Genomic DNA, 20,124 nt, shown 5'->3' with positions numbered 1-20,124 from the left:
CATTATCTTTTCAAATGTTAATTTCCAGGAAAGGTGAAGTATAAATGTAATTATTAATTCAAGTTGCTGCTTTGTGCTGATTTGGAACCTAGTTTCCCACCAGCTCTTCTATAACTAGGCTCCCAAAGCGGCACAAATTGAGGACAAGGGGACCCAAAATTAACCACCAGTCGGCTTATTTAACCATTTAATCATGACACAACAGCACCACCTGGTGAAATAAGTTTTGAATACACCATGACCTCCAGACGGTCAATGTCACTGAAGGAAGTGAGGAGATTCCTGAGCAGACCATGACTGTTTGGTGGAATGTAGGTGGAAACACTAAAGGTTTTCCTAGGTGATTCACATTAAAACGACCAACATTTCCACGTAATATTTCCATTTTTTAAAATAATATGATTCTGTCCATGTTGATGGACTCGACGGACCGTGAACGGCCACATGGGGAAGTGAACACATCACAGTATTTCTCTAAAGCTAGAAGAGACTGTTTCCTCTCACAAGCAACACATGAGCAGAACTGGAATGTATGTAAACTTCAGGAATATTTCCTGCTAAAAGAGACAATGAGTTGGACATTAACACAGTTAGTTAGTTGTTCCAAATAAAAGCAACTGGCAAACATAAATTGCACATAAAGGGCTGACAATTACTTTTTATAATTATGGATACAACTGTTGATACATTTCTTGATTAACTGATTGTAACTTCATAAAGCGCTTCATCAAATTGCACAATCAATGGTTCAGAACCAAAATATATTCTGAGACTGAAAGTTCTTTGCTGGTCTTCACAACAGAACTCCTAGCAGGTTCTCGACGACGTGACGCATCAGATAGTAAGTGTGGCTTTACTAATCACTTGTCACTAAGAAGTTATGATGCAAGTCTGATGTGAACTACTCGATCCAAGCTACACCTGAAGTCCACCGGTTAACAATCACAAAACTCAATGATAACGTGATTCAGTTTGAACTAGTCCTCTATATCGCCCGAACCTGACTCACCCTCCTGGAGCTGTTCATAAGATGAGCTGAGCCAGATCAAGCGTGAATACTGACAAGATGTCCCAGGAGGGCCTCAAGAGGTACCAGGAGCTGGTCAGGGAAAAGATCCCTGACCCTCTACAAGGCTGCACGAAGTGATGTGTGTCTCTGTCCAAGGTGCTGAAGGTGCTGAAGCTGTTTTTGCATTTTTGCCCTGTCCTACTTTCAGGTCAACTGCAGGCCGAGCACATTCCACCAGCTCCACTATCACTTCTATGGATACTTCCCAGCATTCAATGCTTCCATCTATGGCCAACACCCAGGAGTCCTCACTGACATGAAGGTAGATGAAGCATGAGGGTCTCGACTGATGTGCCGTTGTAGTCTCTGATTTGAAATGTTTCAGAGCAAGAGACAGAGTTAGGACATCTGTCTATTTCCTTTGATTGCAGGTCAGTGAATACAACACAAACTGTGACTTTAGGCTCCACCCATTCAGCTCCACAGCTGGGAAGGGGCCAGCAAAAAACCTGGTCCACTATACGCAGTCGGACTGGGCGGAGATGGGCTCAACTTCACCGACATCCAGTCGTCGCGTTTCCACATGTGAGTTCTCTTCAGTCACTCATCCTGATGCTTTATTTCAATAGAACTTCTGCCTGTGCCCCTCTCTTCTGTTTCCAGGGAGCCACTACGTGGCCTGTACTGTATGATATCAAACCTTCAAGTTGAGACACTGAGCTATGTGTTTTGTGTTTGTGTTTCCTCGACAGACACCAGAGAAGGGCCGCATGCAAACGTTGATGGTCACACTCCCACTGCCAAACGCACAGAGGGTTGTGAAGAAGGTGTCTGAATGAACAAAGAGGGCCGTGTTAAGTTCTGGCAAGAGGAGGAAGAAAGGAGGAGGAGGGGGGGAGGACAGTTTTCCTCCTCCTCACACATATCCACCACGCATGCGTTTTTAACTGTTTTTTTTTTCATAAATTATTTTTAAGAAAAATGTTTCTTTTATGAATTATCTTTGTTTTGTGCATTTACTTTTATACGTTCCAACTTGTGTTTCAATGTGGTAATATAAAATCATTTCATATTATTATATATAATATAAAATAATACATTAAAATTAATAATATGTCATTTCTATGAATATCTATTTATTTTTTATCTATATGTCTATAAGTTTTTGTGTGTTGGATTAAGAATAATTTAATAACACTTTACCTTCACTTGTGGCGCTTCATTCTTTAAGATTCTAATCATGGCCTTTATCAGAGAGTAGACACAAGGCTGGCTACGATTCACACACAGGTGAAACCAAAACACTCACAGTTAAAATGTTTTCAGCATCTGATGCTTTGATGCAAAGCTGCAGCAGAAAAGAGGTTACATTCACCTTCTGACTAAAACTGTGTTCTGTGTAATTAGCCTGACGTCTTATTTCATCCATCTGATTCTGCAGCAGGACATTAGCCGGCAGCAGGCTGGGGAGTGGAATAGCCTCAGGTCCTCGCTGGGTTAGCTTAGCTTCCATTCTCCCTTCTACTCCCCTCTCCTCCCCTCTCCCCCTGAGGTGGTCGACTCCCCTTTCTGTGGAGGCATCGATTAGTCAGCAACTTATCTTTGCTTTAGTTTAGGATTTAGGATTTAATGTGATTTAATTGATGAGAGGCAGCTAAACATACAGTAGAGTTGGGATGTCCTTCCTTCTCTGCCTCACCCTGTCATCTTTCAACCGTCCAATGGTGATTAAAGGCAAAAGGGTTTACATAAACACCAGAGAGTAATTTGGTTAAGTTGTCAAAGGGTTAATACAGACATCCCATCATACAGAATCACAGCAGACCAGGGAAGGCAGAGCTTTGAATGGTATGTTTGTGGGAGTGTGAGACGAAGCCTGGGGCCTCAAGCAGCAAAATACAGGAATGCATCCTGATCTGGGAGGATTTTGTTTTTTTTCTGTTAAGACACGATTTATTAGCATAACAAAGATTGCTTAACTGTTAAAGAGACAGAACCAGGATACAACTAAACTATGGGATAAAATAAAAATGGAAGATGTTCATTCAGTGCCTGAAGAAAATCTTAGAACTCACATGAATCACCTTTTTAACCTCTGTAACATCTGTTACGCATGGGCTGGTTTCTTTTTGCATGGCTTCGTCGCCTTTTCTCTTGTTGGTCATGCTGTCTGCTCTGAATTATCCACTTTGGTGTAAACATTGGATGTTTGATGAGATGTTGCACAGAGATTCCTGTTTCCTAGAGGATGAATACATTCTTCATGATTTCCCCCCTGATCTACATGGTATGAAAAATTATCTATATTAGTGATATTCCACTTAGACTATTTTTTTTATATTTTTATGAATATTTGAGACATTATATATGATTTTTAATGACTTCTTTTGGGCTTAATCTACGGCACCCAACTTGTGAAATGTGTGCGTTTATTCACAAAAGTTGGACGAATTGAAATCAGATCTTTTACAGAAGGCAACAATCTTTCTTTCTGTATTTCTTTCGGTTGTTGTTCATACTGTTCTTCCTTCCTTCTTATCTTTCTGTTTGTGTATCTTTCTCTATATTTATTTGTCTTTCTTTTCTTACTTTGTGGCAAGTCTGGACTTGGCAGCAGAAAGCAGGGCATACTCAACATTCCTGGGGAGTGTCTGAGAGACAAACTACTCTGACAGGCGGAAGAAGGAAAGAGTCACACACTCATGTACACACATGCAAGCACACACAAACACACAGAGAGAGAGAGAGAGAGAGAGAGAGAGAGAGAGAGAGAGAGAGAGAGAGAGAGAGAGACCACATCAGTGTTGTGTGGAATGAGGACCATTTGTTGTGTACATGCACACTCTCGGTTCGTTTCCCAGTCCTTAAAGGACTTTAGAGGATTAATGTCCTCACAGTTACCAGAGCAGAGGATGTGGGAAACGCCCGTAACAAGTACAGAAGTACTTATATATGACATCACTTTGCCTGACTCACAGCTGGGATAGTCACCGCATCAAATGGCAGTTTAACACTGAAACACACCCCGGCGGAGAAAGATCCGCAAGAAACTGGTCGCCATATTGGATCGTTGGATACGTTTCATTCTGTGTGGCAATGGGGGCTTTGAGCCTAAATGTCCGACCGGTTTACGCAGTAACATTTGCCCTTACTGTCAATCTAGGTTACGCCCTTTTACCTCTCCGTGTTTGCGGGAATAGCCAATCATATTGGATTGCTTGATAAAAGGACGGAAGCATCGACCAATCGGAGACGTGTATTTTGACAGAAGGGGGCGGGAGAAAGGCGTGTCAGTGCGTGTAGGGTGTCGCCGCGGTGGCTCCCATTCGAAGGCGACGGCGGTCGTCTGTATTTCGGTAATAATCTCTCCAGAAAAAGCGAAATAACTCCCTACGTACAGCGAATTCAACGCACTCTAACGTTGAGATTTTTTTCCAAATTCTTCTCGGTCCAGTTTGTGGCAGAGCTCTGGAATGACGGGGTGTGCCGAGAATTTGAATTAGCTCGCCGTTAGTTTGAAGAAAGAGTGAGTCGGGGTAGAGCGAGAGAGGAGCCATTTTGTCCCGACTGTGTGGGAGCAAAGAAAGAGTGGAAAAGAGGAATCGCACGGGAGGAGATCCTATTTTTTTGCTTTCTGTTCTCATGCTGTAAAGGGGGAAACAGTCGGGCTTGGGAAACATAACTTCTTGGACACGTCCACGTGCACGTTATTCGGGTGGTATTTAGCCAACTAGCTTGCCAAGCTAATCAACAAATCCCAGCTCGTTAACATTAACTGTTTCCACACAGTTACAGAGAAGCGGAGCAGTTGATCGGGTTGGCAAAGGAGCTGGTCATAGACTTCACATAGGCGTGCTAGATTATCTGTTGTTTTTTTTGTATCGTGTCTGAATCAACACAAGTTGTTTCAATGGCGAAGAAGACGTACGACTTGCTGTTCAAGCTGCTTCTGATCGGAGACTCGGGCGTGGGGAAGACCTGTGTGCTGTTCCGCTTCTCTGACGACGCCTTCAACACAACCTTCATCTCCACCATAGGTAAGAAGACCTGGGGAGAGCAGACACGGGATGCTGTGTTTTGTTGAATGGTGTTTCAGATTTTTTGTTGAACCCTACCTGACAGCTGGGAGTCTCGCCTGACTTCCCCCTCTGCAGCTGGAAATGGTAGGCAGGACATAGCTGGTTAGCCAGTATGCTATCAGCATGCACTGACGTTAGCTGCTTCCCAGGCCTCTCCTGGAAAGCTAACGTTACTTGTGCCGCTTTGTGAGCTCTTGGCTAAACCCGAGTCCCTCCTATTTCAAACGACTGCGACTTTAATAAAAACAAACCAAGATTGTTATTTTGGTTTAGCCGGCCAGCAATGGCAAGTATAACCGGTTTAGGTGCCATATGATTTGCTGTCATGGCAATTGACCGAGTGGCTTGTGAGCTAACTAGGCTAGCACTGAGTAGCAGTACAGGGCCGTGCTGCTGTTACAAAGGCACTAAAAAAATCTCTCCACCCTCCCTCCATATAACTGACAGGCGTTTACATGACATTATTAACGTGTGTACCTCTATTAACTTTGTTCAAAATGATAGATGCCACACCAGTTAAGCAAATAAAAGCAGTGATTATGTATTCTGATTCTTTGGTGAATTTAATAGAAGCAATACCCATACAGTACCAATATAACAAGTAAAGGGCCTATCTTCAGAGGTACACAATATTTGTTTTCTTTTCTGCTACATTAATGCATAAGCCACATTTTCTGAAAGTCATCATTTGGAAGTAAAGTCTCTACAACATCAGAACTACTGAATGTAGCTGTCAAATAATTCTAGTTAAGTAAAAAGTACAATATATCCCTCTGAATTGTAGAGTTGAAATCAGTAAAGTGGCTGAAACGACAATGGAAAAATACTTAGATGGAAGTACCCTTAATTTCTAATTTCAGGACTTAAGTAAATGTACTTGTTACTTCCAGTGACTTCTCTGAAGACAACCATAAACAATTCATCATGCTGGCATCATCAGCCCCCAGCCCCCCCTGTCCACTGTGCATGCGTCCAACATCACGCTCATGAGTCAAGTGTCAAACTATGTCAAATTCCTGCACAGCCCAAATGACTGCTCCGTTTACGCCTGTTGCTTAAGATCAGTGCTGAATAATAATGTAACATCAGATGTGGTTTGCTCACCCACATGAAGCTGCCTGTTTGCAATTACATTAAGTCCTTGATCTCCAGATTCAGCTTTAAGTTCAAGCCCATCTTTTTTTCTCTCTCCCATAACCTTTAAGTGTTGACAACTCATCTTTGACCATATGCCTAATAACACAACCATAATGGGCGACAGTGTTCCCAGTAGCATCCAGTCTGGATTCTACGTGTTGAGGTGCAGTAAAGAACAATCGCTTGAAAAGCATGCAGTCACATGTGTTTGTTTATGGTTCGGTTGGTGTTTTGTTTGTCTTTACTTAGCTTTGCAATCACTGCGAACATTTAGTCATAGTTTGCACCATATCGGAGCCCTTGTCGGTTCAGTCAGTTTAAGAGGAAGACTGTGTCTGATGATCAGATGCCGACTTAAGCCACTTTCACGCAGAGATTCTGCAATACTGCCGTTGGAGGTCCGCTGTAAGGCCGACTTGTCATGTTCACAGATTTCAGATGGCACACCGGCACCAAAGGGTGCAAAAGTAGCACGGCGTTTAAGACAACTGCGTCAGCGTTCCACCATGGTGGCTGTCCGTTGTAACACGGATGTCAGTTTGGCTCTCTGACTACCTCAACTGCTTCTGAACAGCAAGGTGGAATAGCGGCCCAACAGTCCTGCCTTGAACAGGCTGTGTGAAAGAGGCTTTATGCACCATTCACATGTTGCGCCATAAAACATTTTAGTTGCCGCAATTTAGTAAGCCTCTCTGACTAAACTAAATCAAGTCAAAACAAACAAATGCAGTTCCAGGACTGTAAATCCCTCATGGTAGCTTCACTCGATTGGTCTGTGGAAACTGTCTTCAGTTTGGCTGACCTTCCAACCAGAAGTTTTGACGTTCTTGGATGGAAAGGGTGAAGCAAGTAAAATAGTCCTGTTGGATAGATTGTGAAGCTGTGGGTAGGCCTGCACTGAAGTGATTAACTTCTCCATATATTTACTGTAGACTGATGTTTACAGGAGGAAGAAACAATACCTGCCAGCTGTGATTGGTTGCTCTTTGCCACGATATGCGGTGTGCGCTGCAGCGTTCTCGGGGCGCAGCCGTCGTGCCCTGAAAATTAGGTGCTTGGGAAGTGTCATTCTCCCTTGATGTCTTGCTTCTTCACAGAGTATTTGTCCTTTTTATCCAAAATCTTGGAAACAAATAACATAGAGCACATGTTTATGTTAGTTAACAAGTCATTTTAGTATCAACAACACCAGCAACGGGGATAATCGTTGCTTGAACTGTCCACAAGAGTTGTTCCCGTAATTTAGTTTAGGAAGTGCTCACTCGCCGTGTTCCTACCTAGGTTTTACTGGTTCTATTTGAGAACTTTCCCCTTAAAAACTACAACAGTCATACTCTAATGTCTCAGCTTGTCTTTGTTCTATGTATTCTAAACAAAGCAGTATGCCACATGATCAAAATATAAGAATATGGAGAACATAATCTCTCAGCACAACATATCATCCAAAATTGTAGTGGTCAGGAAGGTCAGACTTTTTTTTATCAATATAGAGTAATGTGTGAGACTGTTGATTGTGATACTGATTTTTAGATATTGCCAGTTGATTCTACTTATAAAAAAACTCAGTACTTCAGGTTCTGCCTTGCATGAAATGATAAGCTGACTGTGTGGTGATGATACATGTAGTATAATTATTTTCATCACCTGTTATTTTGCTTTTTGATGTGTGATGGTGGTGTACTTTTGCTTTTGTTGCTATATAATTAGTTGGTTCATCTTCCCCCCCGTATTTTGTTGGCTATGATGGTTGCTAATGTTTTTGGCAGACACCCACTGTAAGTCCAGTGGATGCAACAGACTACTTGAGTAAATGCATCATAGCTCCGTAGTTCAGAAAGTACAAAATGTACACTCCAAATTTAGGAGTAATTTTATCTATTCACTTTCAGAAAAGGCCCTACACATAAACCAGGAACAGTCCTTGATGTCAAAACTGGCCAGACTTTACAGAATCAGAACTCAGGACCAGCAGAACCAGGACATGTGAAACAGGAGTCTGTTCTTCTTCTGACACAGTACTCATACCTTTGGAGACACAGATGCACAGCTGCTTCTCAAAATACCCCCACTGGAAAACCCCCCTCGCTCATCCTTATTTCTCAATCTCTCCCTGCCCTTCCTCCGTGTTTATTTGAAGTTATGCATATTAAGGTTGCTGAATATGCATGATGTTGCAATCTGAAATCTTCTTTCCACATCACATCATGAATTTTGCATGGAAACTGGCAATGACTGGAGTGGAATTCATACTTGGGGAAGGAATGGTTCCTCTGGGATAAAAAAGAGAGAAGTGACCATAAACCATGTACTTTATGCTTAAGATGTCCAATTCAAGTGTCATTCTCTTCTGTTGAAGTGTGTCCTTTTTCCAGTGACTGGGCTAGCGTGTGATTGCAAAACGGGCATATTTTCTTGACACCTTGCCACCTTGCTAGCAGGAAGACGTCAATTGATTTTTGCAAACACAACTTTTAGTAATAGTACACAAAAAACGTCGCCCTCCTTTGTTGTATGTCCAGTATTTAATCATTTTAATCATGTTTAAGAGGTAAAACATCAACGTAGGCATAGTAAGTTGTTTCTTTCTGCAGAAATCTTTCTCTCCTCTTTGTCTCTTTTTGTTTCTATCCAACTATATCTTTCTGTCCCCCCCTCCTCCCTCTCTCTGGGGAGTGCATAATATTTATTGAGTCACACATTGGCAGCCAGTTCCTTCATTATTCTGTGGCCCTGCTCCACCTAGAGAACAGCTGTTTCTTGGGACTTTTTAACCAACCACAGTATCTGAACAGGGCTGAACTGACAGCTCACTATTGAACTGGAAAAGTCTTGTCCAAACAATGTACACGGTCATGAATCACCCTTTTTAAAAATTGGCCTCCTCTAAGGCTTCACAATAAGGATGATAATTCTACTAAATCTTAACTAATTGTTGTGAACACGATCACTCATGAGAAATGTTTGTCTATGTTTCACTTTTGCACCTTGGGGTTTTTACTTTTTAGCTGTAACTATAAGCCAGTTGTGTTGGGTTGTTGGGTTGTTTTGAATGTTGAGTGGTCTGTTAGCAGCTAACTTGACAATTGTTGGATTGAGTTACTTTTCGAGCAAAAAAATGCCAAACATTTCCTGGGTCCAGTTTAATCGAATGAGAGGTTTTGCTGCTCTTCTTTGTCCTATATGATAATAAACTGAATCTCTTAGGCTTTTTGTACCGTTGGACTGAATATGCATTTGTGATGAACATTTTGACGTATTGTTCTGAAATTTTATAGACAACTAATTGATTTGTCTTGAAAACAAATCAATAATTAAAATAACTCTTAGTGATCATCATTAACAAAGTGCCCAAAATCAGTAATAAATATACATCACTATTTCTCAGAGCCTAAGGGGACATCTTCACATATCTTGATTTGTCTTATAGACTCTAATACAAAAAGAGTTTCTATTTATATAAGTCAGAGAAAAGTAGCCAGCAGGTTAGTTTGGCTGTATTCTAAATTACTTCCTTGTCTAGGTTAAGTCACAACACAACAAGAACGTTGGCCAAGAACGTGATGGCAGTCGACTCAACCTCATGAAAGAAAATCCAGCAGAGCATCCCTGTGTCAAAAATAATTAAATCCAAAGTCCAACCAAAATGGAAAGTGAAAAAAGTTAGTTACATAAGAAAAACCACAACAGCTTGTCCTCATCAGTCCAAATGCTCCAACCAAATAACAAATTAGATAATACACTTCAAATATGTGTAATATCATGTTTCTAATCAGCTGAGTTTCCGCACAGGTTTTACTCTGACCAGGTAAAGGCAGAGTATGTAACCATCCTTAGTTTTCGTGTGGCATTTTTAACCCACTGCTGATCCCACATTTGGGATGTGGGACCTGGGAAGTGTGCTGATAGGCTCAAGGTCTGGCATGACACTGCAGAAACAGCAAGAGATGATTGTCTTTCTGATTTTTGATTGAAACACTTGTCACTCAGTTCGCAATTCTCTCTCTCCCTAAAGTCTGTCTGTGAACTTTCATTTCACTTATTCTGCTGTCTCCGGTTGTCGGTGCTTCATGTGCTGGTTGTTTATCGTGGTTGCATACGCTGACATGTTCTTCTTTTTTTCTACAGGAATAGACTTCAAGATCAAAACTGTTGAATTACAAGGAAAGAAGATCAAACTACAGATCTGGTGAGTCAACTGACTGTTTGAGTTTTATTTTGTATAGTGTTGAACGAGAAATAACTTTCATCATCATCGCGATATCAAACTCATATCGTGCGGGCGTATTGTACACCCAAGTTAAAGTTCTGTGTTAAGAGGAGTACCGGGCTGAAGAAAAGTTTGGAAACTTTGTGAGGATCATCGTTCAGCCTCTTCTGTTTGTGCCTCGTTACATCATAGGGAAACATCTGTTTAACATACCTCCCTCAAGCCCAGAAATATGCTTGAACAGGAAATGGTCATCAGGAGGTCTACAGCAGGGTTATCATTGACGTCCACAACTGCCTTTTCTTTTCAGAAAATGTCCCAAGTAATCTGAAAAGATGAATGCGTTTTAGGGCTGCATTCTTTTAATCAGTTAATATGATTGTTTTTTTGTTTTTTTTACATCATTCTAGAGATCATTTTTTAAATTTCAGATCATTATTAGCCAAGATAAATATAAAAAATATGATTTAAATTGGTCTGAATAGTTCAGTATTTCATTCAATCAACAAAAAAATAAACAAATAAACAAATATAACAAGATAATATCTTTCAGATGCCTGATACAAAATAATACTTGACCTCAAATTCAAACGATTGCATTGACACAAAGATTAATTGTTGTAAAGCCAATCACTGACAAATTTATTTTTTCATCGTGTGGGGCAAGCAATAATTTAAACAATTTACAGTTACAAATGTCAAAGACTATAACGGCAGTTTGTAATGTTAGCTAAGGTAATTTTCTCACTTATACATGACAGAAAAAATTAAACTGCCCTATAACAACGTCATATGACGTGTGGTGTTACATTATTGTAACAGCAGTGGTGCAGAAATTGCTTTTAACATAGGAGCAATGAAGAAACATTTAGAAAATCGATTTTATGTGACTACTACAAACACACTTTCAACATGTTGATAGTCCTAATATATCATGATTTGGTGGGGATACAAATTATATAGGACACGGTGCTGTGTTGCTGCCATCTTGCTCAGGGATGCTTTCGTTTTCTTAAGAATTCATGCATAAGAGTTGCACTGCTGGCTGTTATGAGTCATTTCCAATATCAGAGTTTACAGACCACCACACTGTTGGGTCACTGTCTAAAATATTCTAGAGAATCATGAAAGTGTTGTAGTTGTAGTTTGTTCTCCTGGGAATGCAAAATTTGACAGGGCGCCGCCTTGCTTGCAATGCATGTTATATTAATGATGTTGATTACATCACCGACTCATCCCAGCCCTAATGTTCTTATTAATGGCTTCATCGGGAAGAAATGAAGGGACCAGGATTGAGTTAAAGTATTAATGCAAGAAAACCACACATACACAAAAATAAAATCAATATGTTTTTTTGCGTGTAGGGACACAGCGGGCCAGGAACGGTTCCACACCATCACCACCTCTTACTACAGAGGAGCCATGGGCATCATGCTGGTCTACGACATCACCAATGCCAAGAGCTTCGAAAACATCAGCAAATGGCTGCGCAACATTGATGAGGTAAAAAGGCTCACTCACTCACTCACTCACTCACTCACACTCTCTCTCTCTCTCTCTCTCTCTCTCTCTCTCTCTCTCACACTCTCACTCTCACTCTCACTCTCACTCTCACTCTCACACACACACACACACACACACACACACACACACACACACACACACACACACACACACACACACGATTCAAATGATAAACAATTCTCGATGCATCTCTATTTTGGATTTAAATATGAGAATTTTTCCTTCAAATTTGTTTGTATGACACTGTAGGTGTGCTATATTACTTATATAAAATGTGGAAAGATTGCCCCAAGAAATATTTTCTTGAAAAAAGATAAAACAAATAAATAATCAATGATTATCGATGACTTTAAGAAGAATCGTTCAACAAATCATCGCGATGCATCATAGAATCCATTACTTCTCCCACCTCTAGTAAAATCTCATCGGAGACAACAGGATGTTTTGGGTTGACATGTTTTTCTTTATCTGTTGTATCACTTAAAACGACTTAAATACTTGGAGGGAATGCAGCCAATGTTGCCAACTAGCCAGCCAGTGTCTGTGCATTGAGCTGTGGAGCAGAGTGTGACTAAATTACATCAGCTGAGCTCGATGTCCGTTTCCATCTGGCTCATTGTAGGAGAACTAGAGGCTGTTCTACCTTGTGAATGTCAGTCGAACCAGACGTTCCACTCCAGACAAAGACATGTCTGAATGTTCAAAGCTCTGTTTGTTTATTCTACATTCTTTATTCATGCTATATAAATGTTTATTATTTACTTTCCTGTTTAGACGCTGAACTGCATGTCTCAGTATTTGTAGTTTTGAATTATGAATATGGTAACACAGGCATTGAAACAGTAAATATTTTCTGCATATTAAAAAAAAAAATATATATTTTTTTTAAATAGATACTTTGCGCCAGTGTACTGATAACTTATTGCAACAAGCAGTATCATGATATATTGATATTTTGATATATTGTCCCACCACTATTATGAATAGAGTATTGATCAGTGATTTTCTTTTCTTTCTTTCTTTTGATATTTATCTTGAGACCTGTTGAAGGTCTCTTGACTGTTTGGAAATGTCTCGTATAATTGTCGTACCAGAGTTACCGACCAGTTCTCATGCAGACAGGTACAATAACTTGTGACCCTAGTGGCCGTTTAGCTTTGGAATGTAAATATATAAACTACGTCCATGTTTGTTCCATTGCGTCTATTGATCAATGGGCTTGTGGAATCATGTGCCAGTGTCGTGCAAATTAAATCCGAGATGAAGCTATGTTTAATAATAATCTACTCTTTCTTCTATATCTTTTCCAGCATGCAAATGAGGACGTTGAGAGGATGCTGCTAGGCAACAAGTGTGACATGGAGGACAAGAGGGTCGTACCAAAAGCCAAGGGGGAGCAGGTGAGATGGTGCAGTCCGCTGCAGCTATAAGCAGCCATTCGTCTTCGATGTCCTGCATTTGCAGATACACATTCACTTCATACAGATGAATCTAGAAAAACTTGTTTTCATAAGGTCTGCAGTTAATCACAGTTCATTCCAATCTTTTCACTTAGAAAACACCATCATGTTTATACATCATGTATGAAAATTGGACTTAGACTACCACATTAAACTGGTGAAAATAGTTTAAAACCTTCTGGAAATTACTTAAGTTATCTACTAAAACAGTGCCTCATATAGCTATAGAATGTGCAGTAAGCTGTTGTTTGTTTTTTGCATGCCATAAAGGCTTATATGTCTACTGTTACAACTCCACCAGTGACGACTAAGACTACTCAATCAATATTTTCTTGGGACATAAGCCATCTAAATTGAATCGATGAAAAAAGGAATACTTTTCAAAGTAAAAAAATAATTAAATAAATGTGTTTGTACAGCCCATGTGCAGGTACACAAGTAAGCTGTTTTTGCTGCAGTGTAAAGGTCATAGAATAACTGTACTTTGTAGACCAGCTCGGAGGATCAGGGTCGAGTAATGTGAGCCTCTTTAGTGTCTTAACGAGTACAGTTGAGGTGCCCTTAAGCAGGCCAAAAACACCAGAGGCCTTGTGTCCATGTCCTTGTCAGCATTATTTGGGGGCACACAGCTTACACCTAGAGGCATAATTCAAACTGTACATAGGAATGATTCTATTAAAAATATACATGTAGTGTAATTTGTAAATGATAGGCTTGCTTTTGGAGTATAGCATATCACTGAGCAGATATTTCCTTGTGCTAAACAGTCTTGCTGCTTGCTACCAACTGTGTCAGAACAATGTCAGACATCTACACTAGTAGAAATATCAAGGCCTATCATTTTTGAAAGCTGAGTCAGTCTGAAGCTCTGCACACCACTGCTACTGTTACTAGATGGACAGTAGACGTTGAAATATGGGGACAGATTCTTGACACGCATCTGAAACTTATTTTGACACTTAACAAATATAGTAATATACAAGAAAATAGTAAGCAGGACTTGTCGTTAAAAGCTAAATCATTAAGACATAAAGTTGCTGCGATGTACAGCGGCTAAGGTAGAAGTTTACCTAAAAATGCAGCGTATCAAAACTCACAAAATGAGATGTAAATATCCACGTTTCAGGATTCAACTTTTCTGAAATTGCAGTCATCGCTTGCTTCTCTTCTGGCAGTCTGTTAGAACCTGTATTTCATGTATTTGTCCAGTCAAATGCACAACATTTCTTCTTGGGTATTAAAGCAGAAATGGAATTTATGTTTGCATATTTTCTCCTTTTTTAGAGGGAAGTCACCTTTGCGAGTTGTGCATTTGTCCATGTGACTTACTGTACTGTACATGTCCTTGATTTGCATATAAACGTTTGGTTACTCAATGAAATCCAGCAGAGCGTGGTTTCAGCTCTGAGAGGTTTCAGCTCATCAACCAGAACAAGTCAAAACGTGTGGGTGTTGTGGGCCTTTAAGAACTCTGGCTCATTGTACCAAAGCGAACGAGCAATGACCAGTCAGTCTACAGATCTAGCGACATCAGATACAGATCTGCTTACTCACACTCGCTCACATACCCAACTAGAACAGACGTGTGTGTGTGTGTATACGGTTGACTGTGATACCTGATCCTGTTCTGCTTTATTTTTGGACTGAACTTTGTTCAACCCAATCTGCAATCATGGTTCTTAACTCGCTCCGCTCTCTTCTCCACAGATCGCGAGGGAGCACGGCATTAGGTTTTTTGAGACGAGTGCTAAGGCCAACATCAACATCGAGAAGGCTTTCCTCACGTTAGCAGAAGACATTCTCAGAAAGGTAAAATAATGTCCTATGAAAGTGTTTGGACAGTCACTTTCTACTATAACGGCAACAACAATCATGCTTTTATTTGCATTGGTGATATTTTCTGGGAATCCGGTATCGCTTTAGAGAAGAAATGTTTTGTTTATCTCAAGGGGAATGGCTTCAGGGCAGTGGCAACACAAAGGGTGCAAATATCAAAATGTAAGATAACAAACCTGTTAGTGGTTGACTTGTTTATATAGATAGGTAGCATTACAGGAATCAGCTTATTTATTTTTATTAGTAATGGAATTAATATTTTTCTCCACGTAGCCGTTCCATAGCTTTGCTCATTGTAGATGAACTTAACCTGCAGTCTGAGGCTTATTGTGATGCTAATTGTAAACAGAAGTGTATCTGATTTAACTGTAATGACAGTGTTCTGCCAACTTTAAATGGCTAAGCGGTGTGCTAACAGGTGGTGGTGTTACTGCTGGTGTTAATCAAATGAAGGAGCAAGAGCTTCATCCTTTACCACATTGTAACCTTATAAATGTTAAGTATGGTCGGATAGAGAATGCAGTCTGACAACATGCCGGTCTTTAACTTCAGTAAAGTGTTTTTTAATAAGTTAATTATAGCCATTGTATAAATGTCAAAATACCTGCACATAACACCCAGTTTATTATCGGGCTGTACACAAATTATTTGGCCAAATATTTCTGTTAGGAGAAGATATTATTCATGACCTCCGCCCAGATACATTTTGAGTCCAGCACACCTGCCCATACTAAATTGCCTACATGTAAAATCTCATGTTTTACCTGCAAGACTTAGTGAAAACATCATGTTTCCACACAAAGAAATAAAAGAATGTGTGTGTCACACTGGACGGCAGTAGATGAAGTGGATCCAGCATCTGGTTCAAGTGCTGTGAAGTGAACCTTCTCTCTCCAACTGATAGAAATAAGGTCCGACTCAGGAAGGCTTCTCGATTGATGATTTAGATTTCTCATCACTAATTTCCTACATTATAAACACTCAATTATTAACTCTGTGGTGAGCAGTAATATTCAATATCGGGCACATTCCAGCAAATCGTTGCTATTTTTACATTATCGCTGACGATAATGTAAAAATGATTTTAATTTACTCAGTGTGCTTACTCACAGAACAAGTGTAAGGAATTATTTATTGAAATTTACAGTTAAAATCAAGGAACAAAACTGAATAAAGGTAGGTTAGGTGTATATATAAATATTCAACTATTATGTACATGCAAGTAGGTGAAAGTAGAGATACAATGAACAACAACGTACCTCTATATGGGAGTACAAATCAAACTCTTTTTGTGTGTATTTTAAATGCATTCACACCAATCACAAAGCTAGACACCAGAGTGGGCTTACCGCTGTGGATAAAAAGGATGCCGAAATAAGCCCCCAAAAAATCCCATGTCATGGTTTGTTAGGTCTGTCTGCAAGACGATACGCAAACAACTTTTAAGATGCTAGTTTTCTGTATGGAGTTTGGATGGATTGTTGGCAGGCTATGCTAACACTGTGGCTGCTCCATCAACGCTTACAATAAGGTCATCGAGACATAAATACCACAGCGACCTTGTTGTTTGTACCACAGACAGTCTCTGGTTTATAAACATCATTTTGTTTGGTCTCTGTTCTAATGTGAGGTTCTATTGTAGAGTGCTGGGTGAACACAGACCGCCACAATATGTTTTGTCTCCGTTTCCGATTCTTTCCAGTGACGGTATAATGCAAATTGCTCGCTCGAGTTGAAATTTGCATCCCTTCGTGTCTTTACCTTGACTTTGTATGCAATGGCAACGTGCAAAAAAATTCATTGCGCATTTGGTGTGAAGGCACTTTCAGAATTGTGACGCCCCATGTAAGAAAGTATTTCATGCGTTTCAAATAACGTACCTTTTGCGTTGTTTCGACAGACGCCTGTAAAAGAGCCCAACAGTGAAAACGTCGACATCAGCAGCGGAGGCGGAGTCACAGGCTGGAAGAGCAAGTGCTGCAGTTGAACAACTCCTCGGTTTCACTCATACTAACGCACACAATCACACACAAACACACACATGCTCACACAAACATTTTCTCTCTCTTTCTCACTCTCTCTCTCTCTCTCTCTCTCTCTCTCTCTCTCTCTAACTGCTAACTCTAACTCTCTCGCTCTCTTAACATGTCTCATGAGTTTTCTTGCACACTGACACTCTCTGTCTGTCTCTTTATCGGAGTAAAACAATAAACCACTTCACTCGTCTTACCCCCTCCTCCCCCCCTCCACCATATTCTTCCACATCTGATGATCATTTTTATTTTGGATAAAAAGAGAAATCCAGTCACGTTTCTTGTCATTTGTTTTTAAAGTTGTAAAAAAAAAAGAAGAAAAAAAAGAGTGTGAAAAGACAACATTTTTAATATTTCCTTTGCTTGAGCTCACCTGGTTGGACACCCTTACCCACCCTTAACCCCACCCCCACCTTCAGCACTCTCTCCTTCAGTCAGAGGAAATCAATAAAAGAAAATGAAACAAAAAAAGGACAAATGTAGGATTAACATTTTGTATACTTCGTGGGTTTTCTGTTGTCTAACCGTATTTGGTCATTTACAATTTGTTACCAAGTGACAGAGGCGTGGCTAGCTCCTTTTGTAAGTGGGGGTTTATTTTGTCCTGTGCCTTATATGGAAGACAGGGGCGGGGCTGTGTGGTGGGCGGAGCCACATCCACCCAATGAAATTACAGTTTTAATATTTTGTTGGTTCAGGCTCCTGCCATAAGGATGCAGCAACTGAAGCAGAAGCGTTTGAATTTCTCCTCCAGCCAAGAGAACGGCATTATACAGTATGTCCTGTTTATTGATGTTTTATTTTTATCTGTATGATTTATTTTACTTTTATTTCTTTTTCCCTATTTGGGTTGTTTTTTTGTTTTGTTTTGTTTTTTGTTTTTTTTCCCCTGCATGCAGATTTCTTTGGGTTGGAAACGTTTCTGTAACGTCGTGTAACGTTTGCCACTGGGTAACTGTGGGCGGGAGGTACACAAGTTCTCTTTGGAAATTCAAACAGTTTTGCAGATCCATTAAAAATAAGCTTGTTTAAGTTAACTTGTTTGTCCTCAATGATGTGTTTCATGTGTTTTCTCAATTCAGATTATTATTTTTTTAAATGGTCTCTTGTTTCCATCCAGTAGATTTTAATACGACTCTGGTGTAATCCAAGACTTCCTCCTGATGATTTTCAAGTCAGTTTGAAATATTTGTTGATTTTGACCTGCAAAGTATCCTAGATGCAAAAGCACAAGTGTAATTAACACTAATGGTGGGTCATTACATTTAGGTGCCCCAGTAAACCATAGCAGTGAACTGGCATGGACAATCTGAGGACCCTGGCGCACGCTGACATAATTGGAATGCAGCCAGTATTGATGTCATTAATAACTACGTTGCTCATTCAGCCTGATAATCAGACTAAGTTACCTCTTCGTAGTTACACAAGGCCTCCTGCAGCAACAGGATAATATGGTTTTCAAAAAAACAAGGTGTAGACTTTTCAACTAATTCTGAGTGAAGTTTAGTTGAAATACTCATTGATGTGTAAAAATTCAGTATAATTTCACTGTGTCATTACGGTGGTGCAATATCAGTTACAAGTCATTAATTTGGTGAAAATTGAGTCGCGTTCTTTTATGCCATTAGGGTATAATAATAGGGTATAAAAATATTTTCAGATAATTAAAAAAAAAAAAAGGCTTAAGAGTGAGTAGAATAAACAGATTGAATTGAATTTGATTTTGGGTCAGATTAACAACTGGTGTTAGGTAAACTGTGAAGTCAAAAAGTAGAACTATGCTGCAGTAAAATAGATGACAAAACCATGGGACTGTGCTCTACTGTCTAGAAAGAAAACAATACATTCAAGCCTCAGAAAATGTCTATTTGCATGAAGATACCTCAAAAACCTTCCCAAATCCCAATGTCACACTACAGTTCTGTTCATATGTAGTACTGGAGAACTTAAACAGTAGAAAAATGTAAAATTAAGTACTTTTTGATTGTGGTCTTTAATTCCACTGTTGCAATTTACAACAGAAATAAAGGAGCAAATATACAGAGATTGGGGTAATAAATGCTCAACATGGGGGCATAGACATTTACATGTGTAGGTACAGTAGGGCCTTTGGGATTGGGACACTGGAAAGTGTATTGCTGTCTTTGTGTGGTGCCCCCTAGTGGCTGCACATCATAGGAACAGCCCTAACTATTTACATTATAACCACCAATGGCCAAGGACCCCCAAGGCCTAGTGACCCGGTGGAGGGACCCCCAATTACATATCATATAAAATGATGATTGTTCCTTATTAAACCGGGCCAATAATAATGTTTAGTGCAGCCTATGGGGCCATTTATAAAAGTACTTTGTAATGATGTATGTTTACAATGCTAAGCCACTAAAATAATAATTGTTGACAGATTTTAATTCTATTTTGGCATTTCTACAGCACAATTTCTCAACAGAATATTAAACTAACAGATTTGCTCAGATATAGGTTGTATTCATGTTAAGGTGTATTTTTGGACATATTACATTTTTGGAAGAAAAAAAGTTTGGGATCAAATCATTTCGGGGACCCCTTGCAGTAACTCTGCGGATCCCCTAGGGGTCCCGAACCCCAGGTTGAAGATCTCTGGTCTAAGGGTCAGTTGTATAATATTCAAATGTTTAACATTTAACACTATAGGCTGATTATTTCATGTTGACCACCAGCTTTTATCTTTATGGAAACTTTGCCCATCATCACATATGTGAACGACAGGTGCTCTCAAACTGGGTGGCTGTGACGCCTACAATCACCTTGAAACATGGAGGTCAAGAGGCTCACCATATCAGTCATCAACACAGCAGGC

The 20,124-nt window shown here is 39.9% G+C and overlaps 1 protein-coding gene across 1 annotated transcript; it reads left to right on the top strand.

Moving 5' to 3' along the window:
- Positions 1-4,313: 4,313 nt before the first annotated feature.
- On the top strand, positions 4,314-18,322 carry rab10 (RAB10, member RAS oncogene family). Its single transcript, XM_084031127.1, has 6 exons — positions 4,314-5,046; positions 10,351-10,411; positions 11,797-11,935; positions 13,267-13,356; positions 15,124-15,225; positions 17,153-18,322. Exons 1-6 carry the CDS (start codon positions 4,920-4,922, stop codon positions 17,237-17,239), a joined length of 606 nt encoding a protein of 201 aa, XP_083887253.1. The 5' UTR covers positions 4,314-4,919; the 3' UTR covers positions 17,240-18,322.
- Positions 18,323-20,124: the final 1,802 nt, after the last annotated feature.

Source organism: Eutrigla gurnardus (genome assembly GCF_963514095.1).
Source record: "Eutrigla gurnardus genome assembly, chromosome: 16".
NCBI lineage: Eukaryota > Metazoa > Chordata > Actinopteri > Perciformes > Triglidae > Eutrigla > Eutrigla gurnardus.
The sequence above is the reverse complement of the archived record's forward strand: the minus strand, read 5'-3'. Positions and strand labels throughout refer to the sequence as shown.

Bases quoted from the DNA above. Each gene is read 5' to 3' on its own strand.
- rab10 (XM_084031127.1), top strand. From the start codon at position 4,920: ATGGCGAAGAAGACGTACGACTTGCTGTTCAAGCTGCTTCTGATCGGA. The intron at 5,047-10,350 runs GTAAGAAGACCT...TTTTTTCTACAG, and splicing joins AACCTTCATCTCCACCATAG to GAATAGACTTCAAGATCAAA. The intron at 15,226-17,152 runs GTAAAATAATGT...TTGTTTCGACAG, and splicing joins CAGAAGACATTCTCAGAAAG to ACGCCTGTAAAAGAGCCCAA.